General features: G+C 45.2%; 1 protein-coding gene across 3 annotated transcripts in view; it reads left to right on the forward strand.

Moving 5' to 3' along the window:
* The window catches only part of PITPNM1 (phosphatidylinositol transfer protein membrane associated 1), a 33,718-nt gene extending 24,652 nt beyond the window's left edge, over positions 1-9,066 (forward strand). For all 3 annotated transcript variants that reach the window (XM_033157720.1, XM_033157703.1, XM_033157712.1), the window contains exons 17-24: positions 824-972; positions 2,214-2,324; positions 4,363-4,479; positions 4,962-5,110; positions 6,063-6,212; positions 6,994-7,177; positions 7,624-7,752; positions 7,901-9,066. In XM_033157720.1, the coding sequence (XP_033013611.1) occupies positions 824-972; positions 2,214-2,324; positions 4,363-4,479; positions 4,962-5,110; positions 6,063-6,212; positions 6,994-7,177; positions 7,624-7,752; positions 7,901-8,155 (1,244 nt within the window). In that variant the 3' untranslated portion in view covers positions 8,156-9,066. The remainder of the gene's footprint in view (positions 1-823; positions 973-2,213; positions 2,325-4,362; positions 4,480-4,961; positions 5,111-6,062; positions 6,213-6,993; positions 7,178-7,623; positions 7,753-7,900) is intronic.
* The last annotated feature ends 10,475 nt before the right edge of the window (positions 9,067-19,541 follow it).

Here is a 19,541-nt window from a genome sequence, read left to right on the forward strand (position 1 = left end):
CTGCTGTGATCCCAATAATTATTTGTTCCCCAAACTGATCCTATTTCTGTTTTTAAAAAAAACACAACAAAAAACTTGCATGTTAAATGCAAAGATGAAACATGTGCATAATAAAATATTTTGGCCCTTTGGAAACCTGTTCTCTCCAATTTCCCGCCTGCATCCATTGCCTTCCCTTCCTTTGGGGGGTGGGGGTGTTATCTAAGGGCAGAGAAATCCACCACCGTATCCCAAGCCCTGTTCCCTTGCGCTGGCCAGGGCAGAAGGTCGCTACAGGACAGTTCATTTTATTTTATTGCTACACCAACCCCAGGCTGTTGTAGCTGAGTGTCCTGAGGATTGAGATTCTCAGGTCTTTGGACCTCATGTCTGTCCTTGAAAACACCCCGTATCAAGGCTTTTCTCTTGCTACCACTGGCGGGAGAACTGCCAGCAGCAGTTGTTTGCCTGCCTGGACGTAGCTGGGGCCTCTGCTATGGCACAGGCCACCCCACCCCACCCCAAGAGCACTACTCCCCACTAGCAGAAACCAGCAGAGAGGCCATCAACGTAGGCAGGGAGGCCTGTGCTCTTAGACTGTGAAGGATTGGTTGATGAGGCAGATGTTGCCATATCCCTAGCAGCGCCAGCGTTAATATTGTCTAACTGACTTGAGGCCTCAGAGAATGTGACAAGTAGGACTTGTTTATTTGTCGGGGAGGAAGTAAAGATAACAGGAAACGGGCAGACAAAGTAAAAGCAGCCGCATGAGTGTAGTTCACAGCTGAAGTGAGGAGACAAATGGGGCCACCCTAACAACGGTTTCTCTTCCCTCCATGTCTAGTTCTGGATCGTTGGTGGGGTGCTAAACGCATTGACTACTCTCTCTATTGCCCTGAGGCATTGACGGCCTTCCCCACCATCACCCTCCCTCACCTTTTCCACGCCAGCTATTGGGAAAGTGCTGATGTGGCGGCTTTCATCCTGCGCCAGGTACCAGGGCTGTGGGCAGGTGCAAATGTCCCTGTGCTGGGGAACAGGGTGTGGTGGGCTCTATTTGTTCCTCTAATGGGAAACTGGCATCTAAAAATAGGTTTGCACAGTAGAGGGAGCGGCATATAGGAGGAAACCTAACCCAGGCAGGGGACATGGGAGTGGAAATGGAAAGAGACTTGGGTGGATAAAATTTGTACAGGCAGCTTTGGTGGTAGGTGAGTGCTACCTTGCATAGTTAAGTGCAACTGTGATGTAAATTTTGGAGGGGGTGTGGATTTTAAGGCGGATTCTTTTCTTTTGGTACCTGGGTGGATTATGGAACAAGTTATTGGATCAGGTGAACACTGCAAGGAGATCCCGACAGTGCTGGGCAAAGGCTTGTTTTGTCATACAGAGCACAACTGGTTTGGAGAAACAAAACCAAAAACAACACAGGAGTTTGTAGGAGTGGCTCACCAGTAGAGCACAAAAACTTCGCATACAGAAGGTCTTGGGTTCGATCCCTGTCATCTCTTGGTAGAAGGGATCAAATTATGGGAAAGGCCTGTGACTGAGACCCTGAAGAGTTACTGCCAGCCAGAGTGGACAACACTGGGCTAGATGGACAATTAGGCTAATGATATTTTCGTGTCACATGTCAGCAAATTCAGGTTAATAGTAACAGTAATAATGTTTGTTTGTTTGTTTGTTTATACCCCGCCCATCTGGCTGGGTTTCCCCAGCCACTCTGGGTGGCTTCCAGCGAAATATTAAAATACAGTAGTCCTTCAGATATTAAAAGCTTCCCTAAACAGGGCTGCCTTCAGATGTGCAATTAAAGCTGATTTGGAGCTCTTGTGCAACAAACCCACTTCCCCAAAGATTTGACTTTTTGCAATAAGGAAGGTGACAGGAAAATGTATCACAATGTAGCCTACCCTTCCTGGAAGCAAATTGGAGGGGAAGGCTCATTAAATAGCCAACACTGTGTATAACCTTCCTTCAAAGTAATCAGGATGACTTCTCAGTCAGGATGCCGTTAGGAAGTGCCCTTAGTATGCTCTGGTGTGAAGCTTCTAGAGGTTCACATTTTGAATCTATTTAGGAACTACTGTATATAACAGACAAAGGGAGCAATGAAACTGTCCACTTAAATCTGGCCTGCGTATGTATTTTGGGATTGTGACTGAAACTCTAGGAGATGGTGCCTGTGAATGGCACTCCTGAAGCCTGGCCCTGATGTTCCTTTGTGTTTGCAGGTGATTGAGACAGAGCAGCCCCAAGTGACAGAGAATGAGGAGAGTTCCATCTACAGCCCAGCATTTCCTCGTGAAAAGTGGCAGCGGAAACGAACACAAGTGAAGATCCGGGTATGGAGCTCTGTCCCCCACGGTGGCTACCGTGCCTCTAACTCACACGTGCAAGTGGGAAATAGGACTCTGGCTTGGCCTGGTGTCTTCAGGGAAAGGAATATGAGCTGATCCTATCATTTCCACAGCTAATAGCCTTAAGGATGATTTCACTGATGCTACCATATCACCACAGCTTTTTGCAAGATCTGTTTGGAGCACAAGATTTAGGTTTTCTTGCTTTAAAATTGAGGATGGGGTGGACAGTTTCATTAGCTTGTGCGGGTGGTGCTGTGGTCTAAACTACTGAGCCTCTTGGGCTGGCTGATTGGAAGGTTGGTGGTTCGAATCTGTGCAACAGGATAAGCTCTCTTTGCTCTGTCCCAGCTTCTGCCAACCTAGAAGTTCAAAAGCACACCAGTGCAAGTAGATAAATAGGTACCGCTGCAGCGGGAAGGTAAACAGCGTTTCCGTGTGCTCTGGCTTCTGTCACTGTGTTCCATTGTACCAGAAGCGGTTTAGTCATGCTGGCCACATGACCTGGAAAGCGGTTTGTGGATAAACGCTGGCTCCCTCGGTCTGAAGCGAGATGAGTGCCGCACCCCATAAGTCACTCTTGATTGGACTTAACCACTTTCACAAACACATGCCTGGCTTGTCATGCTAGGTGATGCTAATGAAGCCTTTGAGCAACAAAGAGACGTCTCGTTGTTTTTTGCTCTAGGTCTAGGAGACAAATGCTGCTGCCCTTTTAAAGGTTCAGGTGGTGTTCCCTGACTGTGTAGTGAGATAGGGGTAGGCACCTGCCTGGGTGGAACTGAGATGGCTTTGGGTACTAGGACTTGGAGGAAGTACAGCAGCTCAGGGCTGTGTAGGTTGCAGAGCTAAATACAAGACTCTAATAACAGGTTGTGATGCATAATTCAGAACATGAATGTAGGTGGTATTTGAATGAAGTTTCTCTCAAGCAGTTGTGATGATTTTGAAGGTTTGACAATTGTTCCAGGGAACAAGATCATTCAGTAGGAAGCAAATACTCTTTTATGTTTGTTACGGCTGAAAACGTTTTTGTTTAGGCAAGCCTGTGCAGACTTGTAGATGTTGACGTGCTATAATTTATTTTACTGTTGATTTTAATTACCTTACTGGTTGTAATTCAACATTGTGCTCTTCCAGTTGTTCCATCTGGACTGGCATCTCAGCTTACCGGATGGAACGATCCCCATCTCCTCCCTTCATGTGTTGTTCTGGGCGTTCTCTGAACTCCCTCCAGAGCCAATTTTTTTGGGGAGGGACACATTGTAAAAGTCAAAATCATTGTGCAGGGTTTCCACTGATGGCACTGGTTAGGTGAATCCTGCATTCAATGTTTTTAATTGTTTTAACCGTTTTTTATTGATAATTTTAATATTTCTTGTAAACCACTTAGATGTTTTACTGCAATCAAGTGGTATATAAATTGTGTTAAATAATAATTAAAAAAACACCTCACAGAGGAAGGGTGATTGCTGCCCTCTCCTGTCAAGTACAGTGTAAGGTGGTTTTGTTTTCAATATGGCAACCTCAAAACAAGAAAAAAATTGTGTTTTTTGTTGCTGGTTCCTACAAATGCACTCCCACGTTGCCTAGAAGACACTCCAACCAGGGAAAAGGGCACTGTTCCCACAGTTGTATTTCTGTAGGAAATGCATGCAGAGCAGGGTGGGGAACCTGTATCCCTCCAGATGTTGTTGAACTCCAGGCAGCTCCCATCAGGCCCAGCTAGAACAACCAATGGCTAAGGATGATGGAAGTTGTAGTCCCTACATTTGGAGGGCTGCAGGTTCTCCATCCTTGTTTTATAGGAACAGATAGCCACCATATGGTGAGATTTCCCAACCCCCTCAAAAGCAATGTAAACTCCCCAAATTTCCTCTCATGAGTGCATGTTAGAAATGCTGCGTTCTCTAGCCAGACCTGTTGCTGCTGTCCTGTGCGGACAGATCCACTTCCTGTGTTTTAACGTCCCCTTTTGCTGAGGTGAAATTAGTAAAAACTGCTTTACCCCTTTGGTTTACAGAATGTGACAGCAAACCACCGTGCCAGTGATGTCATCGTGTGTGAGGGGCGACCCCAGGTCTTCAGCGGGCGCTTCATGTATGGCCCGCTGGATGTGGTGACTCTGACTGGGGAGAAGGTAACAAAAAGCATAGCTACATGGGGGTTCGGGGACATTTCAGGATTGTACTGAAGACGTCAGCAGTAAAAACAGTAGGGGGCAGCAGACCAGAATGGAGCAGGCCATATGGGTGAAAATAGTGGAGGTGGAGCAAGTACAGGCCGCACGAGGGCCATGGGCCATGTCACAAATGAGTCCTGAGGAAGCAAGGCATGGATATTTCCCACAGGGGCTGAGGAGCTGTAAGGAAAGGGGGATAAAATTAGTGTTAAATCAAAACGAAGCAGGGAACTTTCAGATGGGGTGTGTGGGATGAAGGATATGAACAGTACATGCAGTCAGGAATTAAGGAGGAAATCATGCCTCTCCCCCTCCAGACTCGGAAAAGGTCATGACTCACCAACCCTAAGAGATTAGCTGAGCTTGGGTACAGGTAACGCAGTATAAGAGGTATGTGCATTGAATTGAGCATTGCTGCTGCCCTTGATCTCTTCCCAAAGGTGGATATCTACATCATGGCACAGCCACTGTCAGGAAAATGGGTGCACTATGGCACAGAGGTGACAAGTGGCAGTGGCAGACTCTCCTACACCCTCCCCGAGGAGAAGATGCTGGGCATTGGCATGTACCCTGTCCGAATGGTCGTGAGGTGAGTGTGTGGTGAACCCTGTCCTGTGTTTGACCTTTTTGAGCAGAAATCCTATCCTCAGTCCAGCCTGGCTTATGACCACAAGACCTCAAGGACGGCCTCTCTCCTTATGAACCAACCTGGAACCTGTGGTCATCATCTGAGACCCTTCTTCATGTGCCTCCTCAATGAGAGGTCCAGAGGGTGGCAACATGAGAACAGGCCTTTTCTGCAGTGGCTCCCCACTTGTGCAATGCTCTCCCCAGGGAGGGTCGTCTGGCACCTTCATTACATATATTTAGGCAACAAGCAAAAACATTCCTCTTGTCCCAGGCCATTGGCTAATTAAACCATCTATGGCCTTTTAAACTGGGGGTGTCTGTGTGTGTGTCTGGTTTTTGTTTAAACAAAATCGAAAATTCTTTCTAGTAGCACCTTAGAGACCAACTGAGTTTGTTCCTCAGTTGGTCTCTAAGGTGCTACTAGAAAGAATTTTCGATTTTGTTTTGACTATGGCAGACCAACACGGCTACCCACCTGTAACTGGTTTTTGTTTATTACTATGTTATGCATTTTTGTGTTTTTATATTGTAAACCACCCAGTGATCCTTGGATGAAGGGTAGTATAGCAATTTAATAAATAACAACAACAACAACAACAACAACAACAACAACAACAACAACAACAACAACAACAGAGATTCTGGCTCTGGGACCAAGTGGATCACCATTTGGCCCTGGCAGAGGCCTTATATGTGGTTCACATTGGTAGGATGTCTCATTTGCCATAGCTGAACTGCTTGACCTGCTCCTTCCTTGGTTTTCTGAAGCTATAGGGAGAAGCCCCACCAGCCTTCTGATGTCAGTCATCTCTGTCTCTGTAGGGTCTTTTGAGTGTGGTGGCCAGGCACTGGCGATTCTGAGAGGAGGGGCACTTGCTGGTGGGTTTCCTTCATTGAGCTTCTCTCCACAGGGGTGATCACACCTATGCAGAGTGCTTCCTAACTGTGGTAGCGAAGTCCACACCTTGTGTTGTTTTTAGTATCGATGGCTCCTTCACGGCCAGTGTCTCCATTATGGGCAGCGACCCCAAGGTGCGGGCTGGTGCTGTTGATGTAGTAAGGTAGGTAATAGCCCTTGCTGGGGACCCCATACCTTTCCCGACCTGGTTGTCACTTCCCCCTTTCCTATTGACTCTGAAGTGTGTGTGTGGGGGGTTGATGATAATCTCTCCACAACTCGTTTCCTGCTGGACTTATTTATTCCTTCAAAATTTGCTTTATCACAATTCATCAAGAATTTTGAGCTGCAAAGACTGATATGTGAATGCTCAGCATAGTAAGAAATCAAACTTGCCAACATTCATGTCCCCCACCGCCCTCCTTGAGTCTGCTTAACTGTGGAAGTTCACTTTTCCCAACAGAGTGAAAATGTGTAAAATAAATTTAAAAATACTCACTCTTCTACAAGACTACTCCCCGCCCCCATTGTCATATAGCTATATCTACACCTATATATCTCAGTTCCAAAATGCTGTCAAGGTGGATTTATTGAAAGATGGTTTTGTCGGATGACTGGATTTTATTTTGATACTCACATTTGGCTAAACTAGAGTTGGTGTCTGATAGGTAAAGAAGTTTATAAGCAGATATTTCTGCAGATCACATTGGCTGCATCCCTTCAAAATGCCTCTGGTACAGAGTGCCACTTCACTCTTAACAACCACCTTGTACAAAAGGAAATCACTTCTTCATGCAGCATACAACATGGGAAGCGGAGAGGGCTACTACTAACTTGACATTAAAAAAATAATGAAGAGAGGGAGATTAGTCCTACACCCCAGAAGGCACCCTGAATGAAGGAATCACCCAGTTGCCACAAATAATTCTTTTTTGCACCTTTAGGCATTGGCAGGACTCTGGTTACATGATCATCTACGTGACGGGGCGTCCAGACATGCAGAAGCACCGGGTGGTGGCCTGGCTTACCCAACATAACTTCCCCCATGGGGTCGTCTCTTTCTGTGATGGCCTCACACATGACCCTCTTCGACAGAAGGCTGCCTTTCTACAGGGTCTTCAGCAGGAGGTATGTAAGTGTTCACCCATGGTCCAGACATTATTCTGGAAAGGGCTGCAGACAGCCCTTGCGGTGCCTCTGAGTGCAGCGGAAAGAGCACCACAGGAGAAAAAGTGTAGAAGTCACCGATGAGAGCCAGTGCGGTGTAGTGGTTAAGAGCGGTAATCTCGTAATCTGATGAACCGGGTTCGTGTCTCTGCTCCTTCACGTGCAGCTGCTGGGTGACCTTGGGCTAGTCACACTTCTTTGAAGACTCTCAGCCTCACTCACCTCACAGAGTATTTGTTGTGGGGGAGGAAGGGAAAGGAGAATGTTAGCCACTTTGAGACTCCTTCGGGTAGTGATAAAGTGGGATATCAAATCCAAACTTCTTCTTCTTCTTCTTCTTCTTCTTCTTCTTCTTCTTCTTCTTCTTCTTCTTCTTCTTCTTCTTCTTCTTCTTCCATTTTTTGCAGGCAGAGGTGACCATAGTGGCTGGCTATGGATCCACCAAGGATATCTCAGTCTACAGTTCTCTAGGGCTTCCCGCAGCTCAAATCTACATTGTGGGCCGGGCTGTGAAAAAACTGCAAAGCCAGTGCCAGGTATGAAGTTTTGTTTCCCAAAAAGCGTTGCCTCAGCTGCAGGCTGGGGGCTCCTCAGGCTCTGAGGCCTACAGAGCCTGTTGCTCCCTCAGGGAGGGGAGGTAAAGAACAGAGCAAGCACCAGCTGCATTCTCCTTTCTCCTTGCAGTTCCTGTCTGATGGCTACGTTGCACACCTGGCACAGCTGGAAGCGGCGTCTCTTGCCCACTCGCCAAAGGGGACGACAAGGCCCACGCTGGGCAAAGGCAGCTACGGCTGCCCTGCTCCCGTCGACTTCCTGCGCAAACAGAGCCAGCTGCTGCGTTCGAGGGGGCAGAGTCAGGCCGAGCGAGAGGGGCAAGGGAACGCCCAGCCCCGAGCCAAGACGCGCAGCGTTAGCCTGAAGTTGGAGAGTGAGGAGTGAGCCCGCCGTGGGGTAGTCTCTGCATTTTCTGACTCGCAGTGGCTGGTGCCAGGGCTGGGCCTGTGAGAGGCCACAGTTGTGAGAGAAAGGGACCAAGAATACTAGGTATGGTTGGTCAGGGGGAAGAGTGAGAGAGGGGGCTCTGCTCAGCAGAGGCCGCAAGCTGGCATACAGTGCCACAAGGATACGGAGGAGAGAACTTCTATATAATCCCAGAGATTGCTTCCATTCCCATTAGTTCCAACTCCTGCCTGTTCTGTTTTGTGGTCTCTTCTGACCTGCAGTTCAGCCAGTGTCCCTCAAGTCATACCCTCTGAGGATTATGGGGTGGGAGGGGCGGGGAGGGACAAATGGGGGTGGGGGTGTTGTTCATATTACCCTGACTTTAAAGTGTGCTACGTTGCTTGTGAATTGACTGTTCACATTCCTCCCCCATTTCAAATTATTGAGGTCTGGGATATATAGTATTCCACTCTCCCCATTTGATGCCATGTGAGGCAGTAGTGGGTCCAGCCCCAACCATCTCCCAGGTCTTCCTATATCCCTCTGTGGCTAAGGTTAGGGGTAGGGAGGTTAGGGAAATATATACATCAGGGATCCCAGCTGCCCCTTTCCTGCAGAGGTTGAGCGCCTTGCTCCAGTCCCTAGTGCCGTTCTCAGTCCAATCCTGCCTGTGCCCCGGTCTTTGGGTGTCTGCATGATACTGCCCTCCCGTGCATGTATTGTGTCCAGTGTGAGAGCACAGGATAGCCATGAATAAGGATGAATCTATACTCCCCTCCGGACGAGGGAGGGCTTGGTATTTATTTCATTGTGTCAGAATTGCCGGGAAGTTGAATCCTGTTTTGGAGGATTTGTGGGGGTTTTACATTTATCTTTAAATGTGTTATAAAACTGAAAAATAAAAAAAATTAAATTAAAACAAAAATTGAAGAGTGAATGTGTGTTTTGAGGGATGGTTAGTTTGGTACAGTTATGCACCACCCAAATCTCCCAAGTGGTGTGAGATTGCAGGGGTACTGGGCGCGCTTACCAGGGTCTGTGTTACCTTTTGAAACAATGGGGCACAGCAGAACCTTTGGTGTCTTTAGGATATATGGTTTATTTACACATATGTACAACCTGTGCCTAGATGAGAGAGTGCAGAGCATTTACATCCCAAGAAGGTCCTGTTCCTCCCATTTGCTGCAGCCTCTGATTCCAGGAGACCCCAAACATCATGTCTTACCCTCTCTGCAGCATAAAACAGACTGCCCACCCCGTGCTCTGCCCCCATCCTCTCTGGCTTGCAAAAGTGACACTTTTTCCTGTTCGCTTATCTCACCACCCACTGCACTTTTGCCCCTCCCTCCTGAAACTCTGACCATTTGTCTCTGCTATCTCTCACCTCAAGGAAGGGCTTTCTCCATTTTCTGTCTGGCCCAGAGAGTCTCTGTTAGTGGCCTTCTTAATGGGTTAATGACTGGCCATCATCAGCCTTTATTCTCCCAGTGGACTTCCATCCAGCCATCCCTGCTGGCCTGGCTTGTTAGCAGAAACTAAATGGGGGGGGGGGTGGAGCGTGTTACAGGGTTTGACATGGTTTAATCAAAACTTGATTAATTCTAACTTTCACTAAATCCAAGAATTTGGGTGGCTCTGGCCCCAGCACCTATAATAGTACCCTCTTAGATTCGAGGGGTGGGGGCAGGCTTGACAGCAGATGCGTACACAAGGCCAGTTGCAAAGGCATGGTCACACCATGCGTGAAGGACCTGCTCTCACAACTGCTCTGTGGGTCTTGATCTTAAGGATACTGATCAAGCTAAATCCTAGAAGGGTAGGTACATAAGAAAGTGTTGTGGAAAAGAGGACCTAGCAAATGTGATAAGCATTTCAGTCAAGGTAGGACATTTTGTTTCATCTGGTGCCTGAGTGACTTCAAAGCAATCCATTAATATCTATTGCAGCCTTGGATAATTATATAAAAAAACAATAAATGATGTCATCAGTTTTTGTTAAAAAATAATCTATTGCAGCCTAACAGGATGGCCCCTCTGGAATTTGTCACACGCACGCACGCGCACACGCACAAATTTGTAAATCTGTCTGTGCATGGCTATACATGATGTTTCACACACCTTTTCAAACACATGCATTTGGAGAGATTCCTTAACTTGGCAGAGAGAGAGAGAGAGAGGACCTGAAATACAGGTCAAACTGTATCAATACAGGACATAGCATTTTACACTGAAATACGGGGCAATCCTGGATTATACAAGACAGGTGGCAACTCTAAAGGTTTTTTTTAAAAAAAGGTAAAGGACCCCTAGACGGTTAATTCCAGTCAAAGGCGACTATGGGGTTGTGGCGCTCATCTCGCTTTCAGGCTGAGGGAGCTGGTGCTTGTCCACAGATAGCTTTCTGGGTCATGTGGCTAGCATGACTAAACCGATTCTGGCGCAACGGGACACCGTGACAGAAACCAGAGTGCACGGAAACACTGTTTACCTTCCTGCCACAGCAGTAACTATCTACCTGCATTGGCGTGTTTTCGAGCTGCTAGGTTGGCAGGAGCTGGGACAGAGCAATGGGAGCTCACTCTCTTGTGAGGATTTGAACCACCGACCTTCCGATTGGCAATCCCAAGAGTCTCAGTGGTTTGGACCACAGCGCCACCCGCGTCCTACTTACGACTGAGCCCCAGGCATTATTACATGCTGCTGAAGTGATTTACTGTCTTTCACAACAATTTGCTTTATTAGCAGAGTAAGGCACTAGAAAGCCATACAGCTCTCATTTTTCAATAACAGCACAATACAGTAGAAATAAGGGAAGTCCAGGTTTCTAAAGAACACAAGAAAGAAAACCCACGTCCAGCCTCCCTGTTCTCTCTCCTCTGTCTGGACAATGTTCTTACAGCAAAACGCAGCCATCTTTCAAGGTGGTTAGCACTGCTTCATTGGTGCATCAGTGATAAATAATAATGGATATGGCAGATAATGATAAATATTGTGAATTCTTAATGTAGCCACGCGTTACAAAAACCAAAAACAAAATGCTTGAAACCTTACAATCAAACATCAACAAAGCAAAAAAGAGTGGCGACGATTAAAAATCCAACTTTATCCAGTGTATGGCTCATAAGCGGCAGCACAGCAGGGCCTACAGACAGAGAAAGAAGAATGTGTAAGAGGGTGTAAAATGAATGTGGAGGGTGGGGATAAGAGGCCTGGGTTTTGGTGGAAAAAAACAACATGGAAGCAATGAAATAATATATACAGTACAGGGGAAGGGCAGTAACTCAGTGGTAGAGCACATGCTTTGCAATCCAAAGGTTCCAAGATGAATCCCCAGCATATGCATGTAGGATTGGGAAGGATCGGAGTGTGAAACCCCAGACAGCCACAGCAAGTCAATGGGCAGACTTCGGGCTTGTTAGAATGGTTTTGTTTTTCTACTAGATCTACCAGTCCGATCCAGATATGAAACACTCAACAGTTAGAATTAAAGAGCACGAGTGCCTGACATTCTGAGCCTAGTTATTTGTTTCCAGTACCAAAACTGAACTGAGCTCACAGTCATTCACATAAGAGTCCTAGGGAAGAATAAGTACTATTTTTTTCCTGGATGATTTCTCAAGGTCATTGTGTGGTACACTTTCTAAAGGGGAAAAGTAAAACACTGCAGGTGTTCAGAAAATACACCATCATGGTGAGCAATAAGAAACAGCAAGGAACGGGAGCAGTGTGGTCAGGAGGCCCTGGAGGAGGAATAGGCAATGTAAATGTTGTTGAACCATAATGCCCATCATCCCTGACCAGTCGCCATGTTGTCTAGGGCTGCCTAAACTCTTATTCATAATGGAGAATGAGCTCCACTTCCTTCACCTGGATGAGGAACCAGGTGCACAACTTGGAGCAGAATGAACAGCTCCCCTCTGGTGCTCACCCAGGGCTTGCACCCGGGGAGCACTTTTTAAACCACAAAATAAGCACCCTGTGTTGCTTAGGACTGGAAGTTGAAGTCCGGATTTATCTTCTCGTTTGGTAGATTCTCACCTGTTTGCTTCTGTCGGAGTGTACTGCGGTGGGTCGGGAACTCCATCTGCATAGTGTGGCTGTGGGAGTGATGTCAACGGGAGTGATGTCAACACAACATTTTGTTCTTCATTGTCTGATCTGCGCTTCTTTTTGTCCTGAAAGAAAATGTGCTACGCATCAGTTTCCATATCTCTTCCTTCTCCCTTCACCACTGTTCCCTGGGTGTTTGAATTGCTATTTACCAGCCACACATGCTCCCAGTTAACAAACTCTAGTATTTTTCCTTCCACCCTAACTATTGTGGTTCCCTGGTTCAATCTGCAAAGCCGCAGGATTGAGACAGGTGAACCAACCTCAAAAATGGAGGACAGTGACCTCATGTGCCCTTGCTTCCTTCTTTCGCTGCATTGATCTTGCAAAATTTGTGCAACTGGGGTCAGAGCTTGGGCTGCCCCTTTCCATTGCACAGCATTTCCTTACTCCAGCTGTGTGTTGTTGTTGTTGTTCAGTCGTTCAGTCGTGTCCGACTCTTCGTGACCCCATGGACCAGAGCACGCCAGGCACGCCTATCCTTCACTGCCTCTCGCAGTTTGGCCAAACTCATGTTAGTAGCTTCAAGAACACTGTCCAATCATCTCATCCTCTGTCGTCCCCTTCTCCTTGTGCCCTCCATCTTTCCCAACATCAGGGTCTTTTCCAGGGAGTCTTCTCTTCTCATGAGGTGGCCAAAGTACTGGAGCCTCAACTTCAGGATCTGCTCCAGCTGTGTACCTCCTCTTAAGTAATGAGGCATCCACATAAGTGAAAACTTCAACTCTGGGCCAAGGCTTGGATGTGACTCCAGATTTGCAATTGCACTGTCCAGCCATTTCCCTCTTCTAGTTGGAGGCTGGCTGCTGTTACTTGGCGCCTGTGCTCTGGGGAAGCTACCTCATTTGGTCCATCTAGACCCATGGTTCCCAGCGTAGGACACATGCCCAACAGGGGGTAAATCAATTTTTAAGGGGAGCAATTCAAGAATGAGTTATTAACAGTTCATGGCCCTCCATGTGAATAGGACTTCACTTTTTGAATAATAAGAATTATGTGTCACCGGAAAAGGGGGGGCATCAAAATATTAGAGATGCTTAGTTGGGGCATGGTCAAAAAAAGGTTGGGAACCACTGATCCAGATCAGTGTCTGCACTGACTGGCAGTGACTCTCCAAGGGTCTCCGGCAGGAGTCTTTTCCAGTCCTACCTGAAAATGTTAAACCTGGGGCTCTGCCACTAAACTATAGCCCTTCCCAAGGGGGCTTCCAAGGGGTGACCCTAGAAAGGATTACTTCTTTGGGCCTAAGACATGCAGAACTATAACTGGTTTCTCTCATCGGCACAGTCCTCCTTGCTCGCTCACTTCTGCTGAGAGGGTGATTTTAAGAAGACGGGCAAAGATTTCCAGCTGTCAAATCCCTGGAGAACAGCAACAACAAAGCGACATCCCCCCCCCCCCGGTGCGCCCCCAATTGTTGAAATGAAGGTGGTGGGAAATATGTGGCTGTCCAGAATTTTTATGGGGAAGGACTGTGAAAGCTGCTTCTGGTACTCAGAACAAACTCTTGGGTTCAGAATGATGGTTTTGATTCTCAGTCTTTTGCACCTGGCTCTGTGTGCTAGATCTTGGAATTACATTAAAACAACAACATAGATCCTGCAAGTCTGAAGTCCTCCCCTGTTAAGCCCCATGCCAGCTTTGCATTGTGTTGGAGGGGCTCTAACAACAACAACAACAACAACTATTATTATTATTATTATTATTATTATTATTATTATTATTAATCATCATTACCTCACCCATCTGGCTGGGTTTCCCCAGCCACTCTGGGTGGATTCCAACAGATGGCATGGAAGCCCCACTTGTTCCATGTTCTGTGATGATAACCATTTCATACCTACAAGCCATCACGGGAGACTAAAGCCATCAGGTGATTAACATGAATGTGTGAATTCATCCTAATGAGCCTAATAAGCCAGTCTTGTTTTGCAGGCCACTTAGCATACCACTAAATAAATATACAACAGAAGGATGGCAGGCAGAATACTTTGTTATATTTTTGCTTATATTATGAGCCACTGGTTCCTCACCTTGCTGTCGAGAATTGAAGAAGCAGCTATAACCTCGAGGAAAGAGAAGAAAAGCATCACACACAGAATTCCCTGCAAAAAACAACAACCGGCCAGTTAAAAATATCAGTAACTATCAAACATTAATGCAAGGAGAATGATCTCATGCTCACTCACTCAAGAAGCTATGTGCAGGAGAATACAACACAGGAAACTTAAGTCACTTTCAGAGCTCAGAATAACAGTTTATAACAATATATTCTACATTTTGTCCAATCAGGGGCTTATCCACGCTTCTGCGGATTATCCCATGCCTAGAAAGAATGGGTCCAAGAAGTTTTCCATTTGTCCTGTGCTTTCTAGGCATGGGTCCAAGAGCTTTCTTGTTCGCCCCACTGTTTTCCCCAGGAAAACTTTCTCTTTACTGCTTAATTGGAGCAAACAGCCCTCCGTGGAAAATCTGATTGCCACTTGTTCCTATTCAGCAGTAAAGAGTGTATTCTCCCAGGGGAAAGCTGAGGGGCAAACAGAAGTGTGGATGAGCCCTAATATTAGGTTTTTGACTTGCTTGACATCCAGCAAGTCATAAATGACATCAATCATTTATGATTGACACCAGTCATAAATCTCCCCCTGCAAAAGTCTCTACACTAGAGGAAGTGAGGAGAGCTATGCCACAAGAGTGGTGTTGCCTTTCCCTCCATCCTGCCTTTTCAACTCTGTGTATGCTTGGTGGTCTGTTTAAGTTCAACTACCTTGCCTGGTGCTGGTAGATCTGTATTGAAGAGAAAGGAATAATGGGGAGAGGAGAATGTGTGAAGAGGAGGAGGGTGAGAGGATCAGTGGGACCGGATGCAGAAGAGGCAAAGAGATGGCAGGATGAGTCACCAGTGGCTCTTAGGATGTGTGTAAAGCTGTGTAAAGCTCTCCGCAGGCACTTAAAAGATTGAGACACAGGGCCAAACTGGATGTGATGAGTAGCCACATTTGTTGCCACACAGTCTATCTCATTCAAATATAATGCAGAGGGTGGGAGGGATTTGCCATTTTCATCGCAGCAGCAGCAAGAAGATGAGATCTATCCCTCTCCCCTCCTTACCTCCCCACGATCATTTTCTCAGGCACTTTTCTCCAGACCACCTTCACCACCACATGAACAGAACTTGCTGCTACCTGTCTCATCCCTTTAAAATATTCTGGCCTACCACTCCTAGTAACTCTAGGTGGCTGGATTTAGCCCCCCGTTTGGTTTCCTGCCTTGGCATCGATATGAGGCACTCTGGGAAATTTAAAGGGATGGCATTGGTTGGCATGCTGTTGCCACAGTGATGTAAGCCTGGGAGGGCCAACTAACAGAGGAAGGGAACCACCAAACAGCACCTTGGCCAGGGCCCCCTTAAACCTGGAACCAGCCCTGTATGGAATCCACGAATTTACCATTTCATATGCCCCGGTGGTCTTGCAATAGTCTGAAATACCAGGAATTTGTTGAGGAAAAGATTTGAATACAAAGCGAGATGTCTTCTTAACTCCAAAAGAGTTTCTTGCTGTATTTTTTATTACATCAGTCACCAAAAGACCCATTCCAGCGATTGCACCGAGGACACTAAGAGTGTTAAAGAGGTAACTGAATGCTTCCTGGAAAAGAAAGAGAAAGTTTTGCTTAATTAATTTATGGGTTGGATGGGGATATGGGTGAGATGGGGAGAATGATCCGGGAACCAAACCTGACCCTTGCCTTTGCCAGCTCTGACTCTGGGAGCATGAAGGAGGGGCACCACGGCAGCGAGAATGCTAGTGGCCAGGAATTGGAAAAGTAAAATCATACCAACCATAGCCGAATGTCAAAGTTTAATGATAGAGTATTTACAGTTAGCCAAAATAACGGGTAAAATAAAAGGACAGACCAACCAAGAGGTTTGGAAGGAATGGAGGATATTTAAAGAATACTTATTGGAAAGGGGTTTGAATGGAATCCTGGAAGCAGATTTAGATTGAACCTTAGTAAGTAAATGGGAAAATTTGAGATATGAATATGAGAAATAAAAAGGAAAAACAACTGTACGTTATGTTAAAGAAAATATGTCAAGAAATGCAAAGAGGATAATTGGAAGTTTTGAGAGTGAATGATTTCAAGTGATGAAAGAGGGTGTGTAAGGTATGTGAGAATAAGTGTATGAATGTAAGATGTTTGTTGTATATATGAAAGGTATGTATGTATATTGGTTAGATATTGTTTGATATTGTTTGTTGAAGTTTTATTTGTACGATTTTAATCAATAAAGAGATATTCTAAAAAAAAAAAAGAAGAAGGAGGGGATTGATTCTGGTAAGAATGAGGCACCCTACATACTGTTGCTTATCTACGCGGCTTTCAGAACAACAATGACCCAGCAGAAATGCATAATGTGGGAGATTCGGGGTTACAGAGTTATAGGAGGTTCCAGTAACATAGCACTTCATGCAGAAAAAAAAAAAACAGAGCAAGTGTAGGGAACAACTACGGTAGTATAAATTAACCTAGCCAAAGCAGCCACCAAGCTGCCAGAAGAATGTGTGGGAAAGCAACCTGATGTCTTACCTTCTCCACCTGTAGTGCCATGGGATGTCAGTAATTTAGTCCACAAAAATTTATGCCACACAATAAATCTGTGAATCTTCAAGGTGGCACCAAAAATATTTGGGTCATATCCAGCAATAGTCATAGTCAGAGTAGACTCATTGAAAATAATGGACACAAATAACTTAGGTACAGTGGTACCTTGGTTTAAGAACACTCCTGTTTACAAATGATTCGGTTTACGAACGATTCAGTTTACGAACTCTGCAAAACCAGAAGTAGTGTCCCGGTTTGTGAACTTTGCCTTGGTCTAAGAACGGAATCCAAACGGTGGAAGGGCACTGGCAGCAGGAGGCCTCATTAGGGAAAGCGTACCTTGGTTTAAGAACGGACTTCTGGAATGGATTAAGTTCGTAAACCGAGGTAGCACTGTACATCCATTTCAAGGGGTCCACTGTAAAACTTAAGATACAACATTATCAGTTCACAGCACAGCTAGGTCATTCTTAATTTGAATCAAAGCTGGTTAGGAAGGTTAGGTAGTGATAGGTGAAATAAAGGATAGAGCATAGATATAAGGAATATTACAGTAGCCAAAGATGGAAAGTTTAATAACCCGAGAGGACGACAGGTGGAAGCCAGCTGTCGGGTGTGGAGTAAAATAAGTGTGAAATGATTTATTAGAGAGATACAAGAGAGTTGAAATAAACAAGTGAATGTTAAAATGATGAAATAGTGAGAATATGGATAATGTCAATATTTGTTTATATGTTTGGAATATATATATTTTTAGTTATGTTTTGATTTATTTTTGTTGTGTTTTATGGATTTGTATTTTTAAGTTAAGTTCAATAAAGATTATTAAAAAAAATTTTTTAAAACAAAGCTGGTTAGGAAGGAAACTCCTTAAAACAGAGAGTTGTATAAGAAGCAAGAGGACAGATACAGATATGGATTGTGGCAAATGTCATACGTACACTACTTCCTAAACCAGCAGTGGGGACTTCCGGTTTGACATGCCGTGGCAGACGCTGTTGATTACATCTCTACTGCTTTGCACGGGATATTTAGAGGATGAGATAGGAGTAATCATCCTCCCCCCCAAAAAACCCAGGGCCCGGGGGGGGGGCAGCTTCACCCGCAGATCGCCCAACACCTGCCTCCAATATGAGGTGGGAGGGGGAGCTGGGTAGAAAGCACTGTGCGTCTCTTTGGCAACTCTCCCAAGTTTCCGCCATGAGCGAACGAACTGTTTTTTAAGATGATAATTCGGGCTTAATTAACGGGCATGCTCTTAGCCACTGAGGAGCTACAGGATTCAAGTGGAAGAGAGACTATCTATGCTGGAATGGAAAGGGGGGGGTGAGCCTCCTTTGTTTCTTTTTGATATACTGAGTATTTGCTATTTTACTTGGAAAGTCCGAATACCAATTGATAACGCATGCAAGTGAGATTGTATTGTATTGTAATATTGATATAATTTTGATTTAATTGTTAACTGTGTGGGAAAAGATTTAAGAAGCTTTACAACTAATTTGGATGGACTGTTAAGAGTGGAAGATGTGAATGGAGGCTTCTGACCAAAGTACAGGCTAATTTGTTCTGGCATGAGTTGAAACAGAGAGGTTTGGACATTTGTCTGGAATAATTGGCAGAAAGCCAGATTTCCTCCATTTTGGGACGTGTCGCATGGGATACAGGCATGATGAAGAATCGAAAGTGAAAGATATGGATGAAATAAACAACCACACAGAAACATATTGTTTTGATATAACTTGCTTGCTGAACTCAGAAGCTGTGAAAATGAATGAAGGATTAATATCGGATTGCTTTATGGGAAACAACTGGACTAATTAAGAAAGCAGTGCAAATGTGAGATGATCGCAATCCTGAGACCTAAGAGCATGGGAAGTCAAAAAAAGATTTATGATTATGATTTAGCTTAATATTTTGACTGATGGTTTTATAATTTGGAATGTATTTATTGTGGCCTTTATCGGATTGTTAATTTGGAAAACTTAATAAATATTATTTAAAAATAAAAATAAACCAGTAGTGGGAGCACACTGGATACAGAGTAAACAGGAGTGTGTAAATGACCTTCTTTTATCTTTCTCAAAACAACTTTGTGAATGCTTCTAATGAAATCTCTCTTTCAATAAGTGTATAGAGTAGGTTATTTCGAGAGTACCACTTTTTTTTTTTAGTTTGAACTGCTGCCTTATTTCTCCAACTTCCCTGATCACAATCCTTAACAAAATGGTTTTTGTTTTCCTAAAAAAAATTGGAACTTGGGGTCAATTGCCTATTTGACCTCCTGAGGAGAATTCACCGCAACCTCATGCCAGGTTACACTCTGCATGTTACATGTGTGTAAAGAGACAACAGGGTCAACTCTTTCTAGCAGGTGGCTGAGGGTGTTAGTTAAGAGTTACTCTGAGCTAAACACCTGTAGGTTCTGGTGTTCCCTTGGCTCCAAAATAAAAGGGTGTTGATAATGAACCTTAAGTCAAGGAGCCGCACTCTAGCTCAGTTCCACACCACAGGGCAGGTAGACAGCCACAATACATTTGTTTGTCTTTTCTAAGGGGTTACAATGGTCTTCGTTGTTTGTGTGAAGTGGGCTAGGCTGCCTAATGCTACACAGTGAGCTTAATGGCGGAGCCGGGTTTGAACCAGTGACAGCAAGCAAGAGGCAATCT

The sequence above is a fragment of the Lacerta agilis genome, chromosome 1, assembly GCF_009819535.1.
Source record: "Lacerta agilis isolate rLacAgi1 chromosome 1, rLacAgi1.pri, whole genome shotgun sequence".
In the NCBI taxonomy this organism is placed as follows: domain Eukaryota; kingdom Metazoa; phylum Chordata; class Lepidosauria; order Squamata; family Lacertidae; genus Lacerta; species Lacerta agilis.